General features: G+C 47.5%; 1 protein-coding gene across 1 annotated transcript; it reads left to right on the plus strand.

Annotated features, from left to right (window-relative positions):
• Positions 1 to 1,054: 1,054 nt before the first annotated feature.
• LOC308571881 (uncharacterized protein) lies at positions 1,055 to 19,084 on the plus strand. Its single transcript, XM_081167495.1, has 5 exons — positions 1,055 to 1,178; positions 5,827 to 6,984; positions 13,081 to 13,207; positions 15,326 to 15,379; positions 15,998 to 19,084. The coding sequence occupies exons 2-5, from the start codon at positions 5,866 to 5,868 to the stop codon at positions 17,320 to 17,322; spliced, it is 2,625 nt and encodes an 874-aa protein (XP_081023621.1). The 5' UTR covers positions 1,055 to 1,178; positions 5,827 to 5,865; the 3' UTR covers positions 17,323 to 19,084.
• Positions 19,085 to 21,960: the final 2,876 nt, after the last annotated feature.

Below are 21,960 nucleotides of genomic sequence, written 5' to 3' on the forward strand. Positions count from 1 at the left end.
CATTTATACATCACCCCATACTTTTCAGTGTATTTCTGGTCACTTTCCTACTTGCAAAAAAATCAAGTTTTCAGGGGGGAAAGAGATTATATAACATATTTGCATAGTGCTAACTAGCATTAATATCATTTATTTATTTTATTAACTTTCAACTGTTTCCTATAAAAAAGCAGTTTGAAATTGGTGCCAGCCTGACAGTTTTGCTTGTTTAGAATGTACAGGTCCTGATCATTTTATTTTAATCATTTTTATTGTGCTGTGTTTGAGTGGCTTCAATCACTGTTACTCTGTACTAGATAGATTATTTGAGTCCAAGACCTATAATAAAGTTAGGTTTCTCCAGCTATTTGGGGTGTGTGTGTGTGTGTGTGTGTGTGTGTGTGTGTGTGTGTGTAAGGAGAAATTAACAGAGTGCCTTGTGGCACCTGAAAAAATAACCAAATTACTTTTAACAGCATAAGCTTTTATGGAGTCCATTTAATCAAATGGTCTGTAGTCCAGTGATGAAAGCTTTTTATGCCATAGTAAATTTGTTAAGTCTTCAAGATGCCACAAGACTTTCCTTTGTAGGGTGAGCTGCAACAGACCCACAGGCCTGTCCCTCTGGAATGGTTACAAAGGAAGAAATTGCACGCTTGTGTCTGAACAAAATGAAGCGTGATCTCCATGGGAGGATGATAAAACTCCACGCTGGAGAAAGAATTTCCTGTGAGCAGCGTTGAAAAATCTCAGAAGTGAACTATTATTATTATTATTATTATTATTATTATTATTATTATTATTATTATTATTATTATTATTATTTCTAATGCGTAGGGGTTTTATTTCGAAATACGTTTTCCTAGATTAGAGAAAAGTGGGGTCATCCCCCCAAAAAACCACTTTGGACACTGGTTCGGCTCCTATAAATCCACGACAAGAAGAAAATGAACATGCATCTGATTTGCGCGTTTGATGAGCGGCGGGGGCGAGAACAGGTCGTCCGAAGTGCGCAAAGGGTTAATGCCCTGGCGCCCACGTGGGGAGGGAGGAAGAGGAGGAGGCGCCTTCCTGCTCCGCCTTTTTGGGGGGAGGAGGGGGGCACGGAAGAGAGAGAGGTTCGGGGTTGCAACACCCCCAAGTATCCGCATCTGGTGCAAGGGGGCGGGAGAGGGAAGACCGGCTCTCCTCGCCGAAGGGTGAGTTGCAGCGGCCGGCCTCCCCATTTTGCAAAGCCACGTGCAAGGCGGGGTGTGGGTGGGGGAGGAAGGGAGGGGAGGGGGTGGGCTGGATTTGGAGGGGGCGCTTTTCCTGCTCCCCCAAAATCCTAGGTAGATGTCACCGATTGGAAGGGGGGGTTGGTTGCTGGGAGCGCAGGGGAGAGCGAGCGAGGAGCGCAACATGAGCCATCGCTTTGCCCCTCCCACCCCCAGCCACATCAAAGAGGCAAAATGGCTGCATTCCCCTTGTCTCGGTTTCGGGGTGGCGGGGGGGGGGGCGAGTCTAGTGGGAGGGCTGGCAAATGCACCAGGGCCTCTCTCTGCCGCGGTGGGGTGGAGAGGCAGGGGGAGCTGTGCGTAAGGGCGATGGGATGGGCTCAGGGGCGGGGGAAAGGCCGGGCAATGAATGGTCAAGGTCCTTTTTTGTTCTTGGGAAGGGTGGTGGTCGCAGGGAGGTGGCCTTTTTCAGCCACATGGTGGGGGGGAAGACCCTTCTCTTGGGAGAGGGGAAGGGGTTAATCAGGGGAGGGCTAGGCAGAAATGTTTCTGGTAGGAGAAAGAGGACAGGAAGCTAAGATGTGGGTGGCTGGGGGGGGGGAGAGGTGGAAAGTTGAGCCATCTGGGAAGGAAGGAGGTTTACAGTTAGAAAGATGGAGGTGGGGGGCTGTGTCTCTGCATCTGATGGTGGGGAGCGGAGTGCACCCCACTTTGTATAGGGGGTGTGGGTGGCTGATTGCCTTACCCTGGTCTTTGGGAAGAGGTGGAAGCAACCTAACAAAAATGACAAGGAGGCTGAAGCACCACTTCAGCTCCCCTTCCCCCTTTTGGTGTTAGCTCAGTAATCCTTTTGCCAATTAATTAATTAACAGATCAATCAAGTGCTTCGCCCTAATAGTGAACAAATAATTGAATGTCTGGTCTAAGTCCTTCTGTTAAAGTGAGCAGGGAGGTGGTAGTAGATCAACTATGTTCTCACCATTAGTAAACATGCTCATTTCCCCCAAGCGGCCCTGGCTCCTCCCCTCGCTGCCCCCCCCCCACTTCTGCTGCCAATCTGTGGCTTCTGTGGCATTAGTATTCATTAGTCAGTGGCCCAGACATGCAGGGACTGCTTGGATGACTTGCAGTGCAGTTTGGGAATCTTTTGGGCATAGAGTTAACTCTAAATATTTGTGCTTCAAGTCTGCTATTATAACTCCCAGGTGAAAAGTCTTTGAAGCTAATTTTGATTCTTCCGAGTGGTTCCAATACTTTGACTCATTTCTTAAAGTCTGCTGTGAAGATTTGTCGGTGTGAATTTTGCAGTTGATACCCATTGGAAGAATGAGTGTCTATTTCTGTTTTTAAGATTGAAATCAAATCCCTTTATGTAGAAATTTGTATGTCCAAATGTGCATATGAAAGGTGCTTCTTTTGTAACATGTGCTTTGTTTTCCAAAAGATTATTAGTGCTGGTCTTGCTCCTGTTCATGTTTTGAAATTTTTAGGGGGGGGCGGGCAGATTTGGAAACATCTAGGTCAGACACGTCCAACTTCCAAGAGACTGTGATCTACCCCCACTATAAATAAACTGGCAGTGATCTACCCATTGGATTGGCCAGAGTTGTTGAGTTTTTTTGGGGAGGGGGTTGATCGCTCAGGATCACGCAGTCAACCATGGTCGACCACAGACAACCCTTGGTCGCCCGGTAGATCTCGATCAACCGGTTGAACATGCATGATCTAGGTGAATCTTTTTAAAGAAATGTTGAGGGAAGGGAATCTCCAGTATTGAATATAGAGTTACTTTAATTGAAAGGGTGCATATGCCACCATACCAATTTTGGAGTACAAAAAACCTGTTTTATCAAATTAATAATCACTTGAAGTTGGCCGTGTGAGGTTTGATCAAAATATGTTGATGAACAGTGTTCGAAATTAGCTAGGCACCAGGCACATTTTGCTATTGGCCAGCTAGGCACCAGGCACATTTTGCTATTGGTCAGAATGAATTTCAGGAACCAAAATGCTTTTTCTGTGCAGCCTGTGCAAGAGCAGCGAACAGTGTTATAGTTAATTGTATCTTGTCCTCACTTACCCCACCCCACTGCCCTGCTCATGGTTGTGAATAATATTCTTATGTTATGAATGGTCCCTGTCACCACTGAGAAAAAGAATTAGGAAAAGGGCAATATATATGTGGACTGTCCCTGGATAAAATGACTTTTCTTCTTTTAAGTTCTCAGAGTTCTTAACCTAACTCAAGGTTTTCATCTGAACTAGCCAGATGTTTAACTGATAATCACAGTCAGACAGTCATTTGAAAAAAATAAGACTTTAGATCCATCTTGCCCCAAAATGGCAAGTAGACATTCTGTTTTGATGGCTGTAGCCTTGGTTTAAGGAGCCATTTGGCGCCTAGCTTATACACCTGAGGATGAACAACACTTTTTCAACACTGGTGGGGGTAGGGGAAAGAAAGATTGCATTTGTTAAAATGAAAAAGTATGGTGAGAGGGTGGGAACATTTCCTAGTACTTGTCCTTTAGCTAATTGTGAATGTGGAAAGTTTCCATTTTTGTTGCTTTTTTGGAAGTTAGAATTTGGTACATAGTCATCTGTAAGCACAATGTATCGATTGCTAGTATAAAGTTCCTACATTTCTGTACAACTTACTGTTGCTGCTTACATTTGCTTAGTTTATTGAGCTGTGAGACTGACCACATGCAGAGGTGCGTCATAGTTAATAGGAGGGAATATTTGTGAATATTCTTAATGCTGAAGCATGATGGAGGCGTTTGTATTTGAGGTAGTTACCAAATGTCAACAGGTGTCACCATCCTAAGGGGAGTAGAAGTGTGTGTGGTGGGGGGAGAGTTCATCCGTGGCCTCATTTGCTTGTAACACTAAGCCAAACCATGGCTAAACATGAATGAATGAGTGTGCAGGTACTTGGAGGAGAAATAGTGGCCATGTCTCTCTTCCAGTGGTCCTCCTCTTCCTGCACTATACATAGCTAAGCCATGGTTTGGCTTAGTGTTACAATAAACCCCAGTTCCTCCAGACCAGGCTTCCTCAACCTCGGCCCTCCAGATGTTTTTGGCCTACAACTCCCATGATTCCTAGCTAGCAGGACCAGTGGTCAGGGATGATGGGAATTGTAGTCTCAAAACATCTGGAGGGCTGAGTTTGAGGAAGCCTGCTCCAGACTAACCATGGGCTAGTAAGCCAATAACAGATCTTTGCCTACAGCTTTTTGGAGCAAGGCAAATCATGAGCCCTAGGTTCGGATGTAATGCTAAATGATCATATGTGACCGAGGACTTAAAACAGAACTGCAAAGAAATTTTGCATAATTTTGAAAATCGGGGGAAATCACCTGAGGTCAAACCCAGTGCTCTGAAATTTTAATGTTTAATGGAGTGCAGACATTCCAGCCACTGTGCTATATTGGCTTAATAAGTGGCCTTGGTAAATTATTATCATTCTTTGTACCACCCTATCAGCACTGAGTATGGCACTGTACAAACAAATGGGAACTTGAGCCTCTGAAAAGGAGAGAGGGAGAGAGACTGAAGCAACAGCAGCAGAGCCATGAAGTCTGCTGCTTTCGTTGGGCAAGTAGCTAAATGGCAAAAGAATGGCACTTCCTGGCATTGCTATAGCCTCTAGAGTGCTGCACCGTATTTCCAAGCTGGGAAAATACATTGTGTTGTGTTGCAGTAGATGTACTTGCCGTTCTTTTATCCATCTGGCCAGAAGACACAGAACCTGATCTACATGTTCAGAAAAACAGACCCTGCGAAGGCTGTCCCGTTGTGGAATGCTGGGGGTGGAGGTGTTGCATGTTTGAATGTGCACCGTAATAAGAAATTCCCTAGGAACGGAACAGAGAAGACTGGGCTATAATAACTCTTCTGTCTAACATTCCAGTATCCAGGGACATGGTGTTTTTGGCCTTGGGGAATCACTCCATAGTCTGATTTCCTACCTGCCTCTTGAAGAGTTGCAGTATGTGGGCTGGGTGAAGATTTTAAATGTGCAGGATGGCTCAGAGTGAGAGAGCCATGAGTGAAGCAGAGAGACAGTGGCTGTGTATCTCTCTTCTGGAATCTTAACAGGGAGGAGATTTTACTGATGGCCATCCTAACAATTTCTCCCTGGGCCTTTTGCAGTGGAGTTAGGGGTGGCTGTGTAAGGAAGATGTTCCTCAACACCAGCTGTTTTCCCCCTCAACTTCCCCCCTTCCTCTGTCCCCCCCCCTTTTTAATGGACTGCAATGTTTCATTCATGAATCAGTTTCATGAATCAGTTATATATTTTGAAGTAGCCCCCATTAATGAAGTGGCAGATTATTATTATATGCAGAACTATATAATTATAAATACAAAAACTGGGTAGCTGGTACCTTCTTAGAAGAGGCGTTCCCTCTTCCCTCACACACAGGAGGGAACGTTTTACCTAAGATGCCCCCCCCTGGCACATGCATTGCATCACCTAAAAACAAAAGTATTTTGTTTTTCTTCAGAATTCTTGCTCTTATTCATATAACCAATTCAGGAAAATGACTTTCAATTGATTTAATGCCTCAGGTTTCTTAAAACTGGGTGATAGCCTTCCTTTTTTTCTCCCCCACACCCCCTTTCAGGGAGACAATGCCCCTGTAAACACTTCCTAGTGTCCCGCCATGTTTGCGTGTGAGACTTGGGGCCTCGGTGGCCAGACCTCCGTCTACAACTGGGAGAAGTCGGTCTACCTTTTGGAAGACAAAATGGAGCCCGAGCAGGGATCGGGAGAGCTGGATCTCCATTTTAAAGTGCTGCTTGAGCAGGGGGTCTATCCGGAAATCACGATCGAGGAAGAGGAGGAAGAAGAGGAGGAGGAGCCGGAAGCGGAGGCGGAAGTCGTGGTGGAAGCGGAAGGAGAGGAAGAGCAGGAGGAGGAAGAGGAAGAAGTAGAGGGAGAAGAAGAGGAGGAGGAAGAAGAAGAAGAAGAGGAGGAGGAGGAGGAAGAAGAAGAAGGAGGAGAGGAGGAGGAAGAAGATGAGGATGAGGAGAATCCAACGGGGCCTGTACGAGAGGCTGTGGGAGCAGAGGAAGGAGATGACTCCCTACTTGTGGTGTGCACTGGGACTGTGGAGGAACTTCTGGGCTTGGAAGTGCCACCCGCTGCTGAGCCAGAGGCCCCAGAAGAAGCCCCACAACCTCAGCGCTGGGAAGTCCAGTGGGAGGAGGTGTCTCAGGCCCCACGAGCTGCGCCTCCTGCAACTGTGCAGCCACCGCCACCACCACCAACACAAGATGCTTCCCCAGTGACTGAGGCAGCACCCATGAACATTGAGTCAGGGGCCTTCTCTACTACGGCATTAGAGCCAGCGGAGAACCCTGCCTCCTCCCCATGGAGAGCTCCATACACAGAGGAGAGCCAGCAAGAAACCCAGCCCAGTACCCCAGGCAACGCGGACCGGGGGAGCATCGGGAAGACTCGGACGTCCACCTCGGGAGTGGGTGGCTTCACCCTAGAGACAGCCCGCCGGCGCTTCCGGCAGTTCTGCTACCAAGAGACCGAGGGGCCGCGGAAGGCTTGCGGTCAGCTCTGGGAGCTTTGCAACCACTGGCTGAAGCCAAAGAACCGCACCAAGGAGCAGATTCTGGACGTCCTGATCCTGGAGCAGTTCCTGGCGGTCCTCCCACCGGGGATTCGGAGCCGCGTGTGGGAATGCAGCCCGGACACTTGCGCACGGGCCGTGGCCCTGGCGGAGGAGTTCCTGTCGAAGCAGCAGGAAGCGGAGAGAGCAGAAGAAGAGGTGAGATGGTTTTTGTCCCCCACCCCCTTTCTCATCCCATACACCACCCCCAAGGACAATCTTGTGGCTCGCGGATGGGACAAGTTTCTTTGTGAGGGCTGACCTGCTGAGATAGGCCCATAACTATGGCGGGGATGGGAAGGAAATGGCGGTGGGGTGCTAGCAACAGATGGGGGGCAGGTGTAATGGGCACATTTTGTCCTTGGGGCATGGGCTGCCTTTACGATGTTGTTATTTCTGTGGCTAATGGTTATTTTGTTTGTACAAAAAGATTTATATACCATTTGATAAGAAAAACTTCAGCAGTTTGCCTAAGGTGATATAAAATCTCTGTTTAAAGATGACATATTTGTTTTCCAGCTAAGGCTCTCAAAATCGTGTACAATCAGCCTCACAAACATTTTTTAAAAAGATATAAATAGTATAAAACCACATAAAACAACAACAATTTTATTATTTGTACCCTGCCTATCTGAACAGGTTGCCCTAGCTACTCTGTGTGGCTTCCAGCGAATATAAAAACATAATAAAACATTAAACATTAAAAACTTTCTTATAAAGGGCTGCCTTCAGATGTGTTCTAAAAGTTGTATAGTATTTACCGTATTTTTCGCCCTATAGGACGCACTTTTTCCCCTCCAAAAATGAAGGGGAAATCTGGGTGCGTCCTATGGGGCGAATGCAGGCTTTTGCTGAAGCTTGGAGAGCGAGAGGGGTCGGTGTGCACCGACCCCTCTCGCTCTCCAGGCTTCAGGAACACATCCGCAGCCTAGGCAGCCCTACAGGAGGTCCGGCAGGGATGTCTAGGCTGCGGATAGCAGCCTGCCGCCCGGCGGGTGGGGCGCCCTGAAGCAGAGCGCCCCCCTCGCCAGGCAGACATCCGCAGCGTGGGGAGCCTTGCCAGAGTTCCCGGCAAGGCTCCCCACGCTGCAGATAGCAGCCTGCCGCCCGGTGGGCGGGGCGCCCTGAAGCAGAGCGCCCCCCTCGCCAGGCAGACATCCGCAGCGTGGGGAGCCTTGCCGGACTTCCCGGCAAGGCTCCCCACGCTGCGGATAGCAGCCTGCCGCCCGGCAGGCGGGGCGCCCTGAAGCAGAGCGCCCCCCTCGCCAGGCAGACATCCACAGCGTGGGGAGCCTTGCCGGACTTCCCGGCAAGGCTCCCCACGCTGCGGATAGCAGCCTGCCACCCGGCGGGCGGGGCGCCCTGAAGCAGAGCGCCCCCCTCGCCAGGCAGACATCCACAGCGTGGGGAGCCTTGCCGGACTTCCCGGCAAGGCTCCCCACGCTGCGGATAGCAGCCTGCTGGCCCCGCAGGGGGGGGCGCCCTGATGCAGAGCGCCCCTCACACGGGGCAGACATTGGCCAGCCCCACAAGCTCGGGGGACAGCAGGGAGGCGCAGCGCCGCCATCCCGCTGTTCCTCGACCTGGTTCTGTTTCCCCGACCTGCTTTTGGGGGGGAAATAAAGGGAATTTTTTTCCCCTTTATTTCCCCCCAAAAAAACTAGGTGCGTCCTATGGGACGGAGCGTCCTATGGGGCGAAAAATACGGTATTTCCTCGACATCTGACAGGATGGCATTCCGCAGAGCAGATGCCACCACCAAGAAGGCCGTCTGCCTGGTTCCCTGTAACTTCACGTCTCACAGTGAGGGAACCACCAGAAGGCCCTCGGAGCTGGACCTCAGTGTTTGGGCTGAAAGCTCCTATAATAAAACAATCAAACAATGGGAGTATGTATTTTGTGCTAAGTCCCCAAAGCACAGCAAAGTCACCAAAGCTTTTATTTACTTCTGGAATGCCAGGAAGGAGAGAGGAGTAAAACATTTAGCCTGTGGAAGGGCGTTTTGGAACAGCCACCGAAAAACCTCTGCCTTGTGGGTAAACTAGTTTAGTTTCTGGATAATTTGGACCCATCCGCAGCATTTTGTCAGCTGAACTTAATACTTTGGATAGGTTCATACAGGATGAGGCCCATGAACTGATAATGCCCAGGATCCAGGCCTTCAGATTCTGTAATTCTATATTCACCTTACGAAAGATCACAGGGCAGTGACCTGAAAATGAGCTTTTTCAACCATGGCCCCTGCACTGGGGAGTATCCTTCCTCTGCCACTTGTGAGGCATCACTGTCATCTGCTTCAGGTGTCTTATAAAGAAGATGTGCCTTTTTTGCTTAGGCTTTCTCTGACCCATAGGATTGGATCTTCCTATGACCAAATTCCTGTTCTTATAATACTACAATTTTACAGCTTTTTATGTTGCATCTTTCTTTTTTTGATACTGGTTTTTTTAATGTTTTGTATTTGCATACTGCCTAGAGATCTTTGAATATTAAGCAGTTTAGAAATGCTTATAAATAAATTTAGGGAGCCCTATTCGAATTCAGTGAGTTTGAGCAGACACGTTTAGCAGGTGTGGGGAACCTCCAGGCCACCAGCCGATGAGGCCATCTCCTCCCACCTGGGTGATGTCAGCTGATAGGCAGGGGGCATGGTTTGATCCTGCTGTTTTCTCCAGCATATTCTCTGCAGGGAATGAACAGGTGAAGCAGACCCCTCCCTTCACCCCATAGGTCAGCTTTGACAGGTGGGTGAGACCACACGCCTATCAGTCGCTTGACGTCCTCATGACGCCCCCTGCCACAGTTGCCCCAATCCTGTTGTATAGGATTGCACGGTAAAATTACCAAGGCAGTGGCTTCTTCCGTGTTAGCTGCATCAAAATGTGGAGCCGAGTTTTTGAAATGAGCTGAAATGCTTGGTAATTGAAACAGAGCCATAGCTTGGTTGCTTTAATTTCTGCCCTTTGGTGTAATTAAAATGTGGAGATGGTTTGGGACGTAGGAAACTGTTATGCACCGTGGCCAGAATATTTGTCACTGTAGCCCAGTATTGTCACCTCTGACTTAGCAGAGGCTCTCTGGGGTCTCAGGTGACAGGTCTCTTCTGCATCACCTGCTATGAGGTTTGTTTGTTTTTCAATCAAGATGCCAGGGAGCTCTTCCACTAAGGTTTTCATTGCTGCTGCTGCTATTATTATTATTATTATGCTTCTTTAAAAAAAATTGCTATGTTTTCATTATTTCACATAATACATGATATATTCCATATTTTCTGCCTTGGCTGGTGCAGTTGTCAAATTTTTAGCCTTCTCAGAACTAGTCGTTACAGAGGAGTCATGGCTACCTCCAATAACAGCAGCCCTTGTGTCTTGTCTCTTTACTTCTCCTGGTACTGGCTAGCAATACAAAATGGCAGACATGACGTCATGTTGTTCCAAGTATTCCCACTCGCCCCTAAGTAGCAGCCAGCAAAGTGGAACCAGAACAGGCCAAATTCAAACGGTGTTGATGTCACAACGCAGGCCTTCTGTGGACATTACATTACATTAGGCATTGCAGAGGAGGGAGATGTTTTGTAGGGAGAGGGACTGCTGCTTTCTGAGGCACCCAGAGGGTGTCTTCCTTAACAGCAGAGAAATCGCAAATAACTGGGATTCCAGGAGTATGGAATCAAGGTCAAAGGGTGTGAATGGCAGCACTATGTTTGTCCTGCTCTTGTTAACATAAAATGGTCTTCTGCCTCCCTCCTTAGTGTCCCTCAGGGCTTGCCTTCCATTCAGCCATACAGGGCAGTTTACCTCAAGGAGTGGTGACTTTTAGGGCTACCATCAGGTATTTGGAGAGGCAGTTTTCCCAGGGAATTCCCCCCCCTCCCCATTTTGCAAGTTGATTTGTAAACAATGAATGGGTGCCAGTTGCAAATAAGTATTTGCAAGTGTGGCTGTTTAGAAGGTTTTTTTAAAAAAATAAATAAATATAGCTTTGTTTACCAAACACAAGTCAAATAAACATGCTAAATTAGATTGCTCTCTAGGGTATCAGGAAATTTTCTGATGCAAACTGGAAATTCTCCAACACAAATTGCCCTAATTTACAAAGGAAGATATCCCCCCCCCCCCCGGTTTTAAATTTTCTGGAAAATCCGTGTTGCTGGGTGACACTAAAGAGAACAAATTGTCAATAGTTTTGTTTATTTTTATAGTTTTCCAGCTTGAGCTTTGTGCGTGAGGCACCAAAATATATTGAATCATCTCCAAAGTCTCACGTCTCTTTATTCCTTCCTCTGGCCATTCAGACTCCTCTCTTATTTTCAGGACCTCAAGGCAGCCTCTACAAACCCAGCTCTCAATTCAGAGCTGCGCCTCTTATCTCTTATTCCCAGCTTTCCCTCTTCAGTCCTCCTGGTCTCCTACAAACACTGTTATGGCTGCCTACAAACCCCAGAGGACTTTTGCACCTGCTGCTCGCAGCGGATTCACCGAAATCCACACAAAGGCTTTTGGGAGTTGTAGTCCTGCAGCCCAGAAACAAAAGGTTTCCTCCTAGTAGCTGGCCATCTGCCATTCTTCACAAGCCAACACTGTGGGCAAGATGTCTCCTCTCCCAGGCTGAAGCATATTGGGGGGAAAGAAAAGAGCTATTTGCTAAGAGAGCTCTCCCCCCCCCCCTTGCAGTCAGGAATTGTGACTGCATCAGAAATGATGGATTTGCACCAGTCATTTGTGTGATTTGACAGAAGGGCACAACTGGCATAATTCTGTGTTTGTGTGTGCAGCTTTCCTGCAGGAAATCAAGAAGCAGATGGAGAGCACACAATAGGCAGAGTTTTGCCTTCCAATTCTTAGGATATGAAGCAAAGAAGCCCCAGCCTTTTCCTCCACCCTTCCAGAGTTCTGGAATCTGCATGGCAATGAAATGCAGAATATGGACTTTAACATAGCATATGTTAGCCCTAGCAAAAATTCCAGGATCTCAATTCTGGCTTGTTCTTTGTGTTCTCTGTGTGTATATTTATCGTGCTAATCTTGTTTTGTGAGCCACCTTGAGGGCAGATGTATCGCGTTCAACTCTAGGCTGAGGAATATTGGTTCATGGAGTGGCTGTCCTATTGTCTCTAAAAACCATCCTAATGAAGCTGCCTTGGTGCATCCTAGAAGAGCACTTATAAAATCTACATTTCCAAAAGAGCGCATAAGGGTGGAATTGCAGCCAAGCTATGCTATCAGCAGAATCACATGTTACAATTTGCTGGGTTGTTAATCTTTAGACTGCTGGTAGGGGAATTCATATCTGAGTGAAATGCCTACTCCCAAATTTCCTGCTCTTCTCTGTACGTTATTATTATTCGTTATTATTATTATTATTATTATTATTATTATTATTATTATTATTTATTAAAATTTGTATACCACCCTTCATCTATAGATATCAGGGCAGTTCACAGCATAAAAATACAAGATAAAAGCACAAATAATCTGGGGTATCCCCCTGCTTGCAGTGTAAAATGGTACAGTCTAGTAAGAACTGTACCACAGAGTTCTGCTTTTCGTGCAGCTCTTAATGAATCAAGGCAGAGCTAAAGACATTATTAAAGCCAAATTGTAGTACATGGGACAGCAGCTGAATTTAGTTGCTTTTGTCCCCCACCCTTCCAAAACAATTACTATTACAGTCGTACCTTGGTTTTCAAACAGCTTAGTCCTCAAACGTTTTGGCTTCCGAACGTTGCAAATCTGGAAGTGAATGTTCTGGTTTGCAAACTATTTTTGGAAGCCGAACGTCTGATGGGGCTTCTGCGGCTTCTGATTGTTTGCCAGAGCTTCCTGAAGCTAATCGGAAGCCGCACTTTGGTTTTTGAACGTTTTGCAAGTCGAACAGACTTCTGGAATGGATTCCGTTTGACTTCTAAGGTACAACTGTACTGATTTATTAATCACTTTCTAAACAACCATCTCAAGGTGATATACACTATAGATCATTTAAAATGGTGAATTAAAAACCATACAAAATAGACACTTGTGGCAAAGACCCATTTAGCCAGCTGGGAAAGCCCGTCCGAACAAAGATGTCTTCAGGTGTTTCTGGAAAGTGCCGCTAGTGAGCACCTGTCTTATCTGGACAGGAATGCTATTTCACAGAACAGAGGCAGCCATGCTAAAAGCCCTACTTTTTTGTCCATTCGTTTGTTTAGCAAGTTTAACATTAAACAGTCTTTGATCGATCTTTTTGTCGAATGTGTCTCTTTGCTTATTTCAGGATTCAGACCTATTTGAGGAGGTGGTTGTGAATTTCCCCGATGATGACCAAGCCTTGTCAGATGCCGAGCAGGGAGATGCATGCATGGAGGCCGAGCAGAGGGGTGATGTGGATATCTGTTTGCTGGGTAAGAATCCTCGCTTCCCTGTTCTTAGCTCAGGCTTCCTCGGCCCTCCAGATGTTTTGAGACTACAATTCCCATCATCCCTGACCACTGGTCCTGCTAGCTAGGAATCATGGGAGTTGTAGGCCAAAAACATCTGGAGGGCCGAGGTTGAGGAAGCCTGGCTTAGCTCCTTGACCTACTTCTCTTCGGTACACCAATGCCTTTAACTGTTATGTATGCCAAGGGTGTTGTTGAACTGCAGCTCCCATCATACCTGACTATTCATTATACCCGACTGCTGACCTTGCTGGCTGGGGCTGATGGGAGTTCACAACTTCTTGAAAGCCACAAACTCCCCAGCCTTGAGCTAAACATTTATTCTCACCCTGCTTTCAAGGTTAGGGTGATGGCTAGCATCACACCCAGATGGTTGAGATTATCCTCCAAACTATGGCTTGGATTATCAGACATAAGTCTCCTCCCTCCTTCCTTTGTGAGTTTAATTTCACTCTCTAGTTTCGTACAAACCGCTTTGCTGTGTCACCCAAATCATCCAAACCGGTTTGTGCAAACCATTGGGCTGCTGCCTGCCAGAACTGAAAAATGTAGTTTGAAGTGAGTTTCTGGTTTGAGCAGGTTTTTTGTTAGACCTTCCTACTTGATCTAGGTCTTTGGGCGTTAATTGAACTCCAGTAAAGTTTTTTTAATTGCCCACAGACCTTCAATTTCCAAAAACAAATACAGTGGTACCTCGCAAGACGAATGCCTCGCAAGACAAAAAACTCGCTAGATGAAAGGTTTTTCCGTTTTCGATTTGCCTCGCAAGACGAAATTTCCCTATGGGCTTGCTTCGCAAGACGAAAACGTCTCGCGGCTTTGTTTCCTTTGTCTAAAAACAAAGACATGTTTTGTTTATAAAGTTAATTTATTTTCCCTTCAATTTTTGAACTGCTCTTTACAGTATGTGTGACTTTAAAGAGCAGTTAATAAACTGTTGTTGTACCAAATTTGGCTTTGTTTGGACTTTTTTTGACCATAGGAACGCATTAATTGATTTTCAATGCATTCCTATGGGATTTCGTGATTCGCAAGACGAAAAATTCGCTAGACGACAAAAATTGCGGAACGAATTAATTTCGTCTTGCGGGGCACCACTGTATATGATTCTATACAACACAAAAGATACGAGAAAGAATGCTAACAGTACACTTTTCAGTGCTAAATGTTTAAACAAACATCAACATTGAAAGCAGTACCCCACAGCAATTCTTGGAAAGCTGCATATGGATCTCTATAGCTTTTGCACATTTTGCAACTGATTCACTTCTATGAGGCTGTGTATCTACAGCCAGAAAGATTGTATTATATAACACTTGAAGACCTTTCTGGGAAGGAAACAGCCTAGGGACAAATAAGTCTGGGTCTTTTGGTTTCTGTAAAAATGACACAGTAGTAACACATGTAGTACACTTTCTACTTGAAAGTGAGAGCCAGTGTGGTGTAGTGGTTAAGAGCGGTAGACTTGTAATCTGGTGAACCGGGTTCGCATCTCCGCTCCTCCACATGCAGCTGCTGGGTGACCTTGGGCTAGGCACACTTCTCTGAAGTCTCTCAGCCCCACTCACCTCACAGAGTGTTTGTTGTGGGGGAGGAAGGGAAAGGAGAATGTTAGCCGCTTTGAGACTCCTTAGGGTACTGATAAAGCGGGATATCAAATCCAGACTCTTCTCTACTTTTCACGGCCATACAGACGAACACAGTTCTCAAGGTCCCTTGCCTCAGGTGCATTAGAGCAGTGTTTCCCAACCCTGGTTCTCCAGATGTTTTCAGACTACAATCCCCAGCATCCCTGACCACCGGTCTTGCTAGCTAGGGATGATGGGAGTTGTAGTCCAAAAACAGCTGAAGCGCCAAGGTTGGGAAACACTGCATTAGAGATCCTCTCCAGTTGTCAGTCTGTACTGTAAACCTGTTTCAATGAATTTCTTTTGTAGTTCTGGGGCACTTGTGGGATGGAGTTAAACGTATCCAGATGAAGGCATATCAGTACTCTGTCTAAAACATCCTGTTATACTGTGTGGATGCGTGTGATGGAGGGCATGTCACAGTCGGACCTGACTCGTTTCTTTCCCTGCACAGGTTCTTCTGACACCGAAGCAACGTGGGATTCTTCAGCCGATGAAGGAGGCTCAGGTGGGTCTTGCAGCATCTTAGAAGATGCATTTTCTAATGTTGGAGAGAGAAGGGGCAACGTCTCTTCCAAGGTGGTGCTTGCTGTGAAAAACACAGAAAACATGTTGAAGCAATTAGCATTATTTATCTATCCTCTTTTTTCCTCTTTTTTGTATGCTGACTTAATCCAGTTACAGGGCAATCTTATTCATGTTTGCTCTGAAGTAAATCCCGCTGTACAGTCGTACCTTGGTTTTCGAACACCTTGGTACGTGTATGTTTTGGCTCCCGAGCACTGCAAACCCGGAAGTAAATGTTCCGGTTTGCAAACGTTCTTTGGAACCCGAACATCCGATGTTGCTTCCGCGGCATCCGATTGAGTGCAGGAAGCCCCTGCAGCCAATTGGAAGCCGCGCCTTGGTTTTTGAATGTTCCGGAATGGATTACGAACCAAGGTGCGATGGTATTCAGTGGGACTTGCTGCCAGATAATAGTGAACAGGACTGCAGGGTTTAAACCTCTATCTAAAACACATGCATTGATCGACTATCGTTGCTTTAATTGAGTGACAGCTCTAGAATTCATACCTATGAAATTTGTGAATTTTCTCTTGCCTTCCCCCCCCCCCACCCAAACCAGGTGCCAGGACTCCCAGCAGAGCAGACCCCCAGTTTGAATTTGGAGAAAGGCTCAACGGGATGGTGCAACACCTGAACCCAAAGCGGATCCGAGTGAGAGAGAAACGCCACCCCTGCATTGAGTGCGGGAAGCGGTTCCGGTGCCAATCCGAGCTGGCCTTGCACCAGAAAGTTCACTCCAGGCCAAAGTCCTACCACTGTGCCGAGTGCGGGAAGCAGTTTGGCCGTTCCTCGCACCTCACCAGGCACCAGAAGACGCACATGGGCGAGGAGTGCCACCTTTGCACGGAGTGCGGCAAGAGGTTCCGGTGGTCGACGGAGCTCGCCATCCATCAGAGGATCCATGCAGGCCAACAGCCGCACTACGCCATGGACTCTGAGGCGCTGTTCCAGTGGCCGCCGGAATTCACGATGCACCAGAGCCTTTTCACAGGCGAGAAGACCCCTCTGGCTGCCGACTGCGCCAAGCCGCACACCGTCAAGAAACCCCACCTCTGCCCCGAGTGCGGGAAAGGGTTCCGGTGGCCGTCGGAGCTGGCCACGCACCAGAAAACCCACAACAAAAACAAACACTACCTCTGCGCCGAGTGCGGGAAAGGGTTCCAGTGGCCGTCGGAGCTGGCGGCACACCAGAGAATGCACACCGGTGACAACTCCCCGCTGGCCGCCGACTGCAGGAACGGCAACGGGCAGCTGCCCCCTCTGGGCGCCTACCTGGGAGGCCATGTGGCCGAGAAGCGCCACGTCTGCGGGGAGTGTGGCAAAGCATTCCGGTGGCCGTCTGAACTTGCCACGCACCAGAGAATCCACACGGGGGAGAAGCGCTATTTCTGCACCGAGTGTGGCAAAGGGTTCATCTGGCCGTCGGAGCTGGCCGCCCACCAGCGAACCCACACCGAGAAGGAGTCCTACCAGTGCATGGAGTGCGGGAAGATATTCCACGACCTGTACGGGCTCACCAGGCACCAGAAGACCCACCTGGGGAGCAAGGTCTACCCCTGCGCCGAGTGCGGGAAAACCTTCACCCGGCAGTCTCACCTGACCCGCCACCGGATCACGCACACCGGGGAGAGGCCCTACCCCTGCGTCGAGTGCGGGAAAAGGTTCGGCCGGCAGTCTCACTTGACGCGCCACCTGAGAATCCACACCGGGGAGAGACCGTACCAGTGTGGGGAGTGTGGGGTGAGGTTCCGGCGAAGGCACAGCATGATCTACCACCAGAGGATCCACTTGAGAGAGTCCAACGGCGGAGCGGACATGCCAAACATGCCTGACATGGAGAACCTTGATGACGACCTCCAGAGCCCCATCCATGTAACAATCTGAAATTTGGATGCTAGGTGGGTAGGGGAGGAACCTTTGGATGGGTGAGTCGGACGATGCTCACAGAATCTGGCCGCCCGAGTCCTTTCCACGCAGAGCAGAACGGAGAAAGGTTGCCGCTCGGTGTGACTGCCCCACCTGGTCAGAGACACAAGTGCCTCAGAGCTCCTTGTGGTGCAGCAGTGGACAGCCAACTTTGTTGGATCACGTTGCAAAGGATTCTGGGACAGGGACGCCCACACACCCATCTCTGATCATGTGCTACTTTCCTGTCACCCAAAATTTGGGGCAACTGTTTGGGACACTTGTGTGGCCAGGTTCAGCCCCGCTGCTCTAACTCTACATTTTGCCTCCATGTAGCATTTACAGGGAGCACTTAAAACCTGTGGGGAGGTGGGGGGGGAGTCTCCCTTGCTACCTGCAGCAGCTAGAACACTACTGTCCATTTCCTGAATCATGTGACAGAAGCCTTCCTCCCCGCCTCTCCCAGCTAGTTCTGTCCTCCTGTTTGACTGCTTTGACTGAGTTGAATCAGTGGGTCCACACCATGAGAGGACTGTGAAGGGTGACTTTGTATGCTGTGGAGCCAAAGGACGGCTTGGTGTCTGCGTGGCACAAGGCGCCTTTGCTGTCCAAGCGTTCCATGTGCAAAAGGGAGAGAATTTGGGCAAGCTCTGCTTCTCTGGTTGCAGCACTAGGGAAAACAGCACCTTCCCTGATTCCCCCACAGAGCCTGGTTCTGGATGAAATCTGGCAAATTCCCAATAACAGTTTCTCTTTCTTTCCTACTTCCCCTCCCTTATGGAAAGATTCCGACTAATAAATCTGATTTTTAAAAGAGCCTGAAGCAGGAGTGATCCTTCCTTGTCATCAGCGGTACTTTTCCAGGGCTGGCCCAAGACACTTTGCTGCCCGAGGCAAGGGACAAGGTCGCCGCCTCCCATGCCAGTTAGGCTGGAGGTTGCATCTTGCTCCAGCACTGGCAACAGGACAGCATCCTGCATGCCTGAGGGCAGCAGGTTAGCTTGGGCGTGTGGCACACAGCGCTGCCTGCTCCCCACCCCTCTTTATCCGCCACCTGAGGCAGTTGTGTCACGCTGCCTAACAGCAGGGCTGGCTGTGTAACTTTTCCCCTCCAGAGCACTTTTTGAAAGGCACTTCTATTTCCTCCTTCCCTTTCCTTCTTGGAAATCAAGGGGGCAAGGTTTCCTTCTTAGGGGACAGGGGCTATTTTACAGCCTTATATAAGTGGCTGTTTTTAAGAGGTTTCAGCAGAAAATCAGTACAACCACCCTGGATTAAATGCTGGAGAGGAAGACAAAGGCATCTTGATCTATGTTAAATAGGGCTTTTACTCCTCAGTAAGTGCATTTGGGATTGCAGCCTAAGAAAGCAGATCTTTGTAGATGAACAGGGAGGAATTGGGGTGTGCCTAGGCCTGCTGCCTTTTGTGAGCAGGGAGGGACATTTTGAGCTTGAACTTGGCTTTGCCTCACAAATAACCCCACAACGGTTGGAATCTAGGAGAAGGCCCATGTCCCATTATAGGCTTCAGGTTCTCTCTTTGCTGACCCTTGGTGAAGGAAAGAGGAAAGTGTATTCCTGCCCCAGCGAACCCCTCCCACCCACCCCCACAAAAAAAAACTTTAGCTGCATTTCTTCTTTTCCTCTTTTGGATCCACATTTGAGACTCTGAACCTCCTAAAGAAGCAAGAACGAACTCATTTTTGGAAATAACTTAAAAATAAATGGTTTCTACAAACGGCTTTTTGTGTGCAATTTTCTGTCTTGTGGAGGAGGGAAGTAGCACCAGGGTTTTTTCTGCCTCAGAATCCAGACTTACAGTTAGCACAAGATTTCTTATAAAAATCTCTAATGGGACTCTGAGCAGCAGGTAGGGAAATCTTTCAGCTAGAGGACTGCGTGCTGGCGGGGGTGGGCCAGAGTTAAAAGTGTGAAGAGCAATAAATGTGAATTCTATCTTTGTAAGGTAAAGGGACCCTTGACCAGTCGGTCCAATCGTGGCCGACTCTGGGGTTGTAGCGCTCTTCTCGCTTTATTGGCCGAGGGAGCCGGTGTACAGATTCCGGGTCATGTGGCCAGCAGGACTAAGCTGCTCCTGGTGAACCAGAGCAGCGCATGGAAACGCCATTTACCTTCCCGCTGGAGCGGTACCGAATTATCTACTTGCACTTTGATGTGTTTTCAAACTGCTAGGTTGGCAGGAGCAGGGACCAAGCAACCATCTTTGTACGGTCAGCTAGTTTCTGCATTGGCACTCTCCTCTCTATCTTCGAACCAGGGAAGCGAGGAGCATTATCTGAGTTCAAGGAAACCTTCCAGCCAGGGCAAAAACACTTGAGGTTCCTCAACACTAAGTGACAAATTTCAAGTGATTGGCCATATTAGGTGTAACTGTTCCAAACTCCAGGAACTGGAGGCCATCGGCTTATGGCCCAAACAAGTGACCCTCCGGCCTAGCCCATGCTCCTGGCCCTCCACTTGGGTAGTTGTTGGCATGTGTCTGTCTCAAAAGACAATGGAGTGCACCTCTAGGGGTGAAGTCAAACCAAGGTGGTAGCACTGAAGTGACCCCCTGGGGCGCAAGCCTGGGCAGTGTGTGTGGAGGTCCTGGGCTGCCCAGATAACAAGATCCCCCTCTCGGCCTTGCTGATGTGCTCCAAAGGAAAGCAGAGCAATATGTTTGGCACCGGCTTGGCTGCAGGAGTTGCCGGAAGGAGGCGTACAAGCTGCCACCCTACCCTCGGGGGACTCTACTCCAGATTTGTGTAGGGTCCACTCCTTAGCCTTTTCATCTCCCAGGGATATCTCGCAAGGCAGCAGAGGTTTATGGTCTGAGTTGTCCTCCTAGATGGAGCTACCTTCCCAGGTTAACGAGCCCCATCCGCTCCTCAAATGAAGATCAGTAAACCATCTTAATAATAAACTACTTCTTATGTGTTATTTATAACATGCTTTCCTACTATAGTGTTCAAAAAGTGTTCTACAACAATTGAAACCACAAATCATAAGCAGCTCACAAAATCCTAAAAACACTAAATCTATCAAAGAAACATGTACGGTCAATAGGAACGTGCTTAAAAAGGATTGTTTTTGCCTGGTGCCTAAAGCTGTACAGCATATTTAAGGTGCCAAGTGAACCTCCCTGGGGAGAGAATTCCATAAATGGGCAGCCACTGCGGAAAAGGCCCATGTCTAATGTTGCCACCCTCCAGACCTTTTGTGTTTCCTCACTAGGGACCAGAACTACAGTACTTACAAATAACTTTTGGTAACGTATTCTGTATTAACAACATTCAGAAGTGACTCCTCCAAGTCTAATATTCTTAACCTAATATTCTTTTATTAGAAATAAAACTGTTTATTGCAGTAGCATTTTCTTGTGGATATAGGTGCTTAGGATCACAGCCACAACAACAACAACAATTTATTTATATGCCACCCATCTGTCTGGGTTAGCCCAGACACTCTCTGGGCGGCTTCTAACAAATGGGGAAAAAATGCAACATCACAGATTATTAATATTAATTAATAGTATAATGCAAATATAATAAAAATTAATAATAATATAGATATTATTTATAACAATAACATGTTTATTTAGCTTCTGAAGCACATGCCTGCCTCTGCTGCTCACTGTTGTCAAATTCTGGGCCACAAGGGGGAGCCAATGGCTTCAAAACCCTTTTCTCCACATAATTTAGACTTCCTTCGAGTCTAGAAAAAATATGTTTTAATGTATTTAGTTTCGAAATATCTTCCCAGCCCTTACTTCCAAATGAAAGGCCAAGCAGCTGTCAAAACAACCATAAAAATGCAGCCAAACGTCAGGTAAAACGACACAAAGCTCACTGCGAGGAACATTCCCCACGATAAAAGCCAAACTGAACTCGGAGATCTACACCCAAATCCTTGGCCTAAAAATGTCTGTTGGGAATAAGGATGTTTTATTTGTCTGTGCATGCGGGCCTAGCATTTGCTGGCTTTGACTTGGGCAGTCTTCTCAGGGGATGGCATTCCACAGCAGCTGTGTCACAACCGAGAAGGCCCCGCTGCTTCCCAACCTCATAACATTTTTACTCGCCTGGTCAGAATAGGAGAATGCAAAACCATAATACCAGTCAATACATTTTCCCTGTCAGTACAAATGAGAACAAACATAGCACAGGTGCCAGAGGTGGAATACTGGGCTGGAGCTGGGCACTCCCACGCCTACAACTAGGGGTAGGCAAATCTGTCAGTTTGGGTTCCTCTCAGTTTCACATTTTTCAAATCTTAAATTATTCACATTTCCACACCACTGTGCAATTTTTTAAAAAGAGTCTTCAATAAAATTCATCAGTATCTTCGTGTGAATTTCTCCTAATATACAGTTTTGCCCAATGTGCACATCTTTGACAGTTTTTCCTAATAAAATGTACTTTTGTATGTTATTTTCATTAGTATACACAATGATGTGAGGAGTTTACTTTCATATATGCATTTTTGAACAAATTGCATTGCTGGAGAACGGCGCTGCAAATTTCGGAGAAGTGCATTTTGAAGGATGGTTGTGTTTCGGATAGCATATTGTTTTGGAAAGTGCAAAAAAAAACCCAACACGTTTCAAAAAAGCATGAC

This window comes from Podarcis bocagei (assembly GCF_964188305.1).
Source record: "Podarcis bocagei genome assembly, chromosome: 13".
Lineage (NCBI taxonomy): Eukaryota > Metazoa > Chordata > Lepidosauria > Squamata > Lacertidae > Podarcis > Podarcis bocagei.

Excerpts from the sequence above, each read along its gene's own strand:
- LOC308571881 (XM_081167495.1), top strand. The coding sequence starts at position 5,866 with ATGTTTGCGTGTGAGACTTGGGGCCTCGGTGGCCAGACCTCCGTCTAC. Across the intron at positions 6,985-13,080 it reads CGGAGAGAGCAGAAGAAGAG|GATTCAGACCTATTTGAGGA; the intron begins GTGAGATGGTTT and ends TGCTTATTTCAG. Across the intron at positions 13,208-15,325 it reads TGTGGATATCTGTTTGCTGG|GTTCTTCTGACACCGAAGCA; the intron begins GTAAGAATCCTC and ends TTCCCTGCACAG.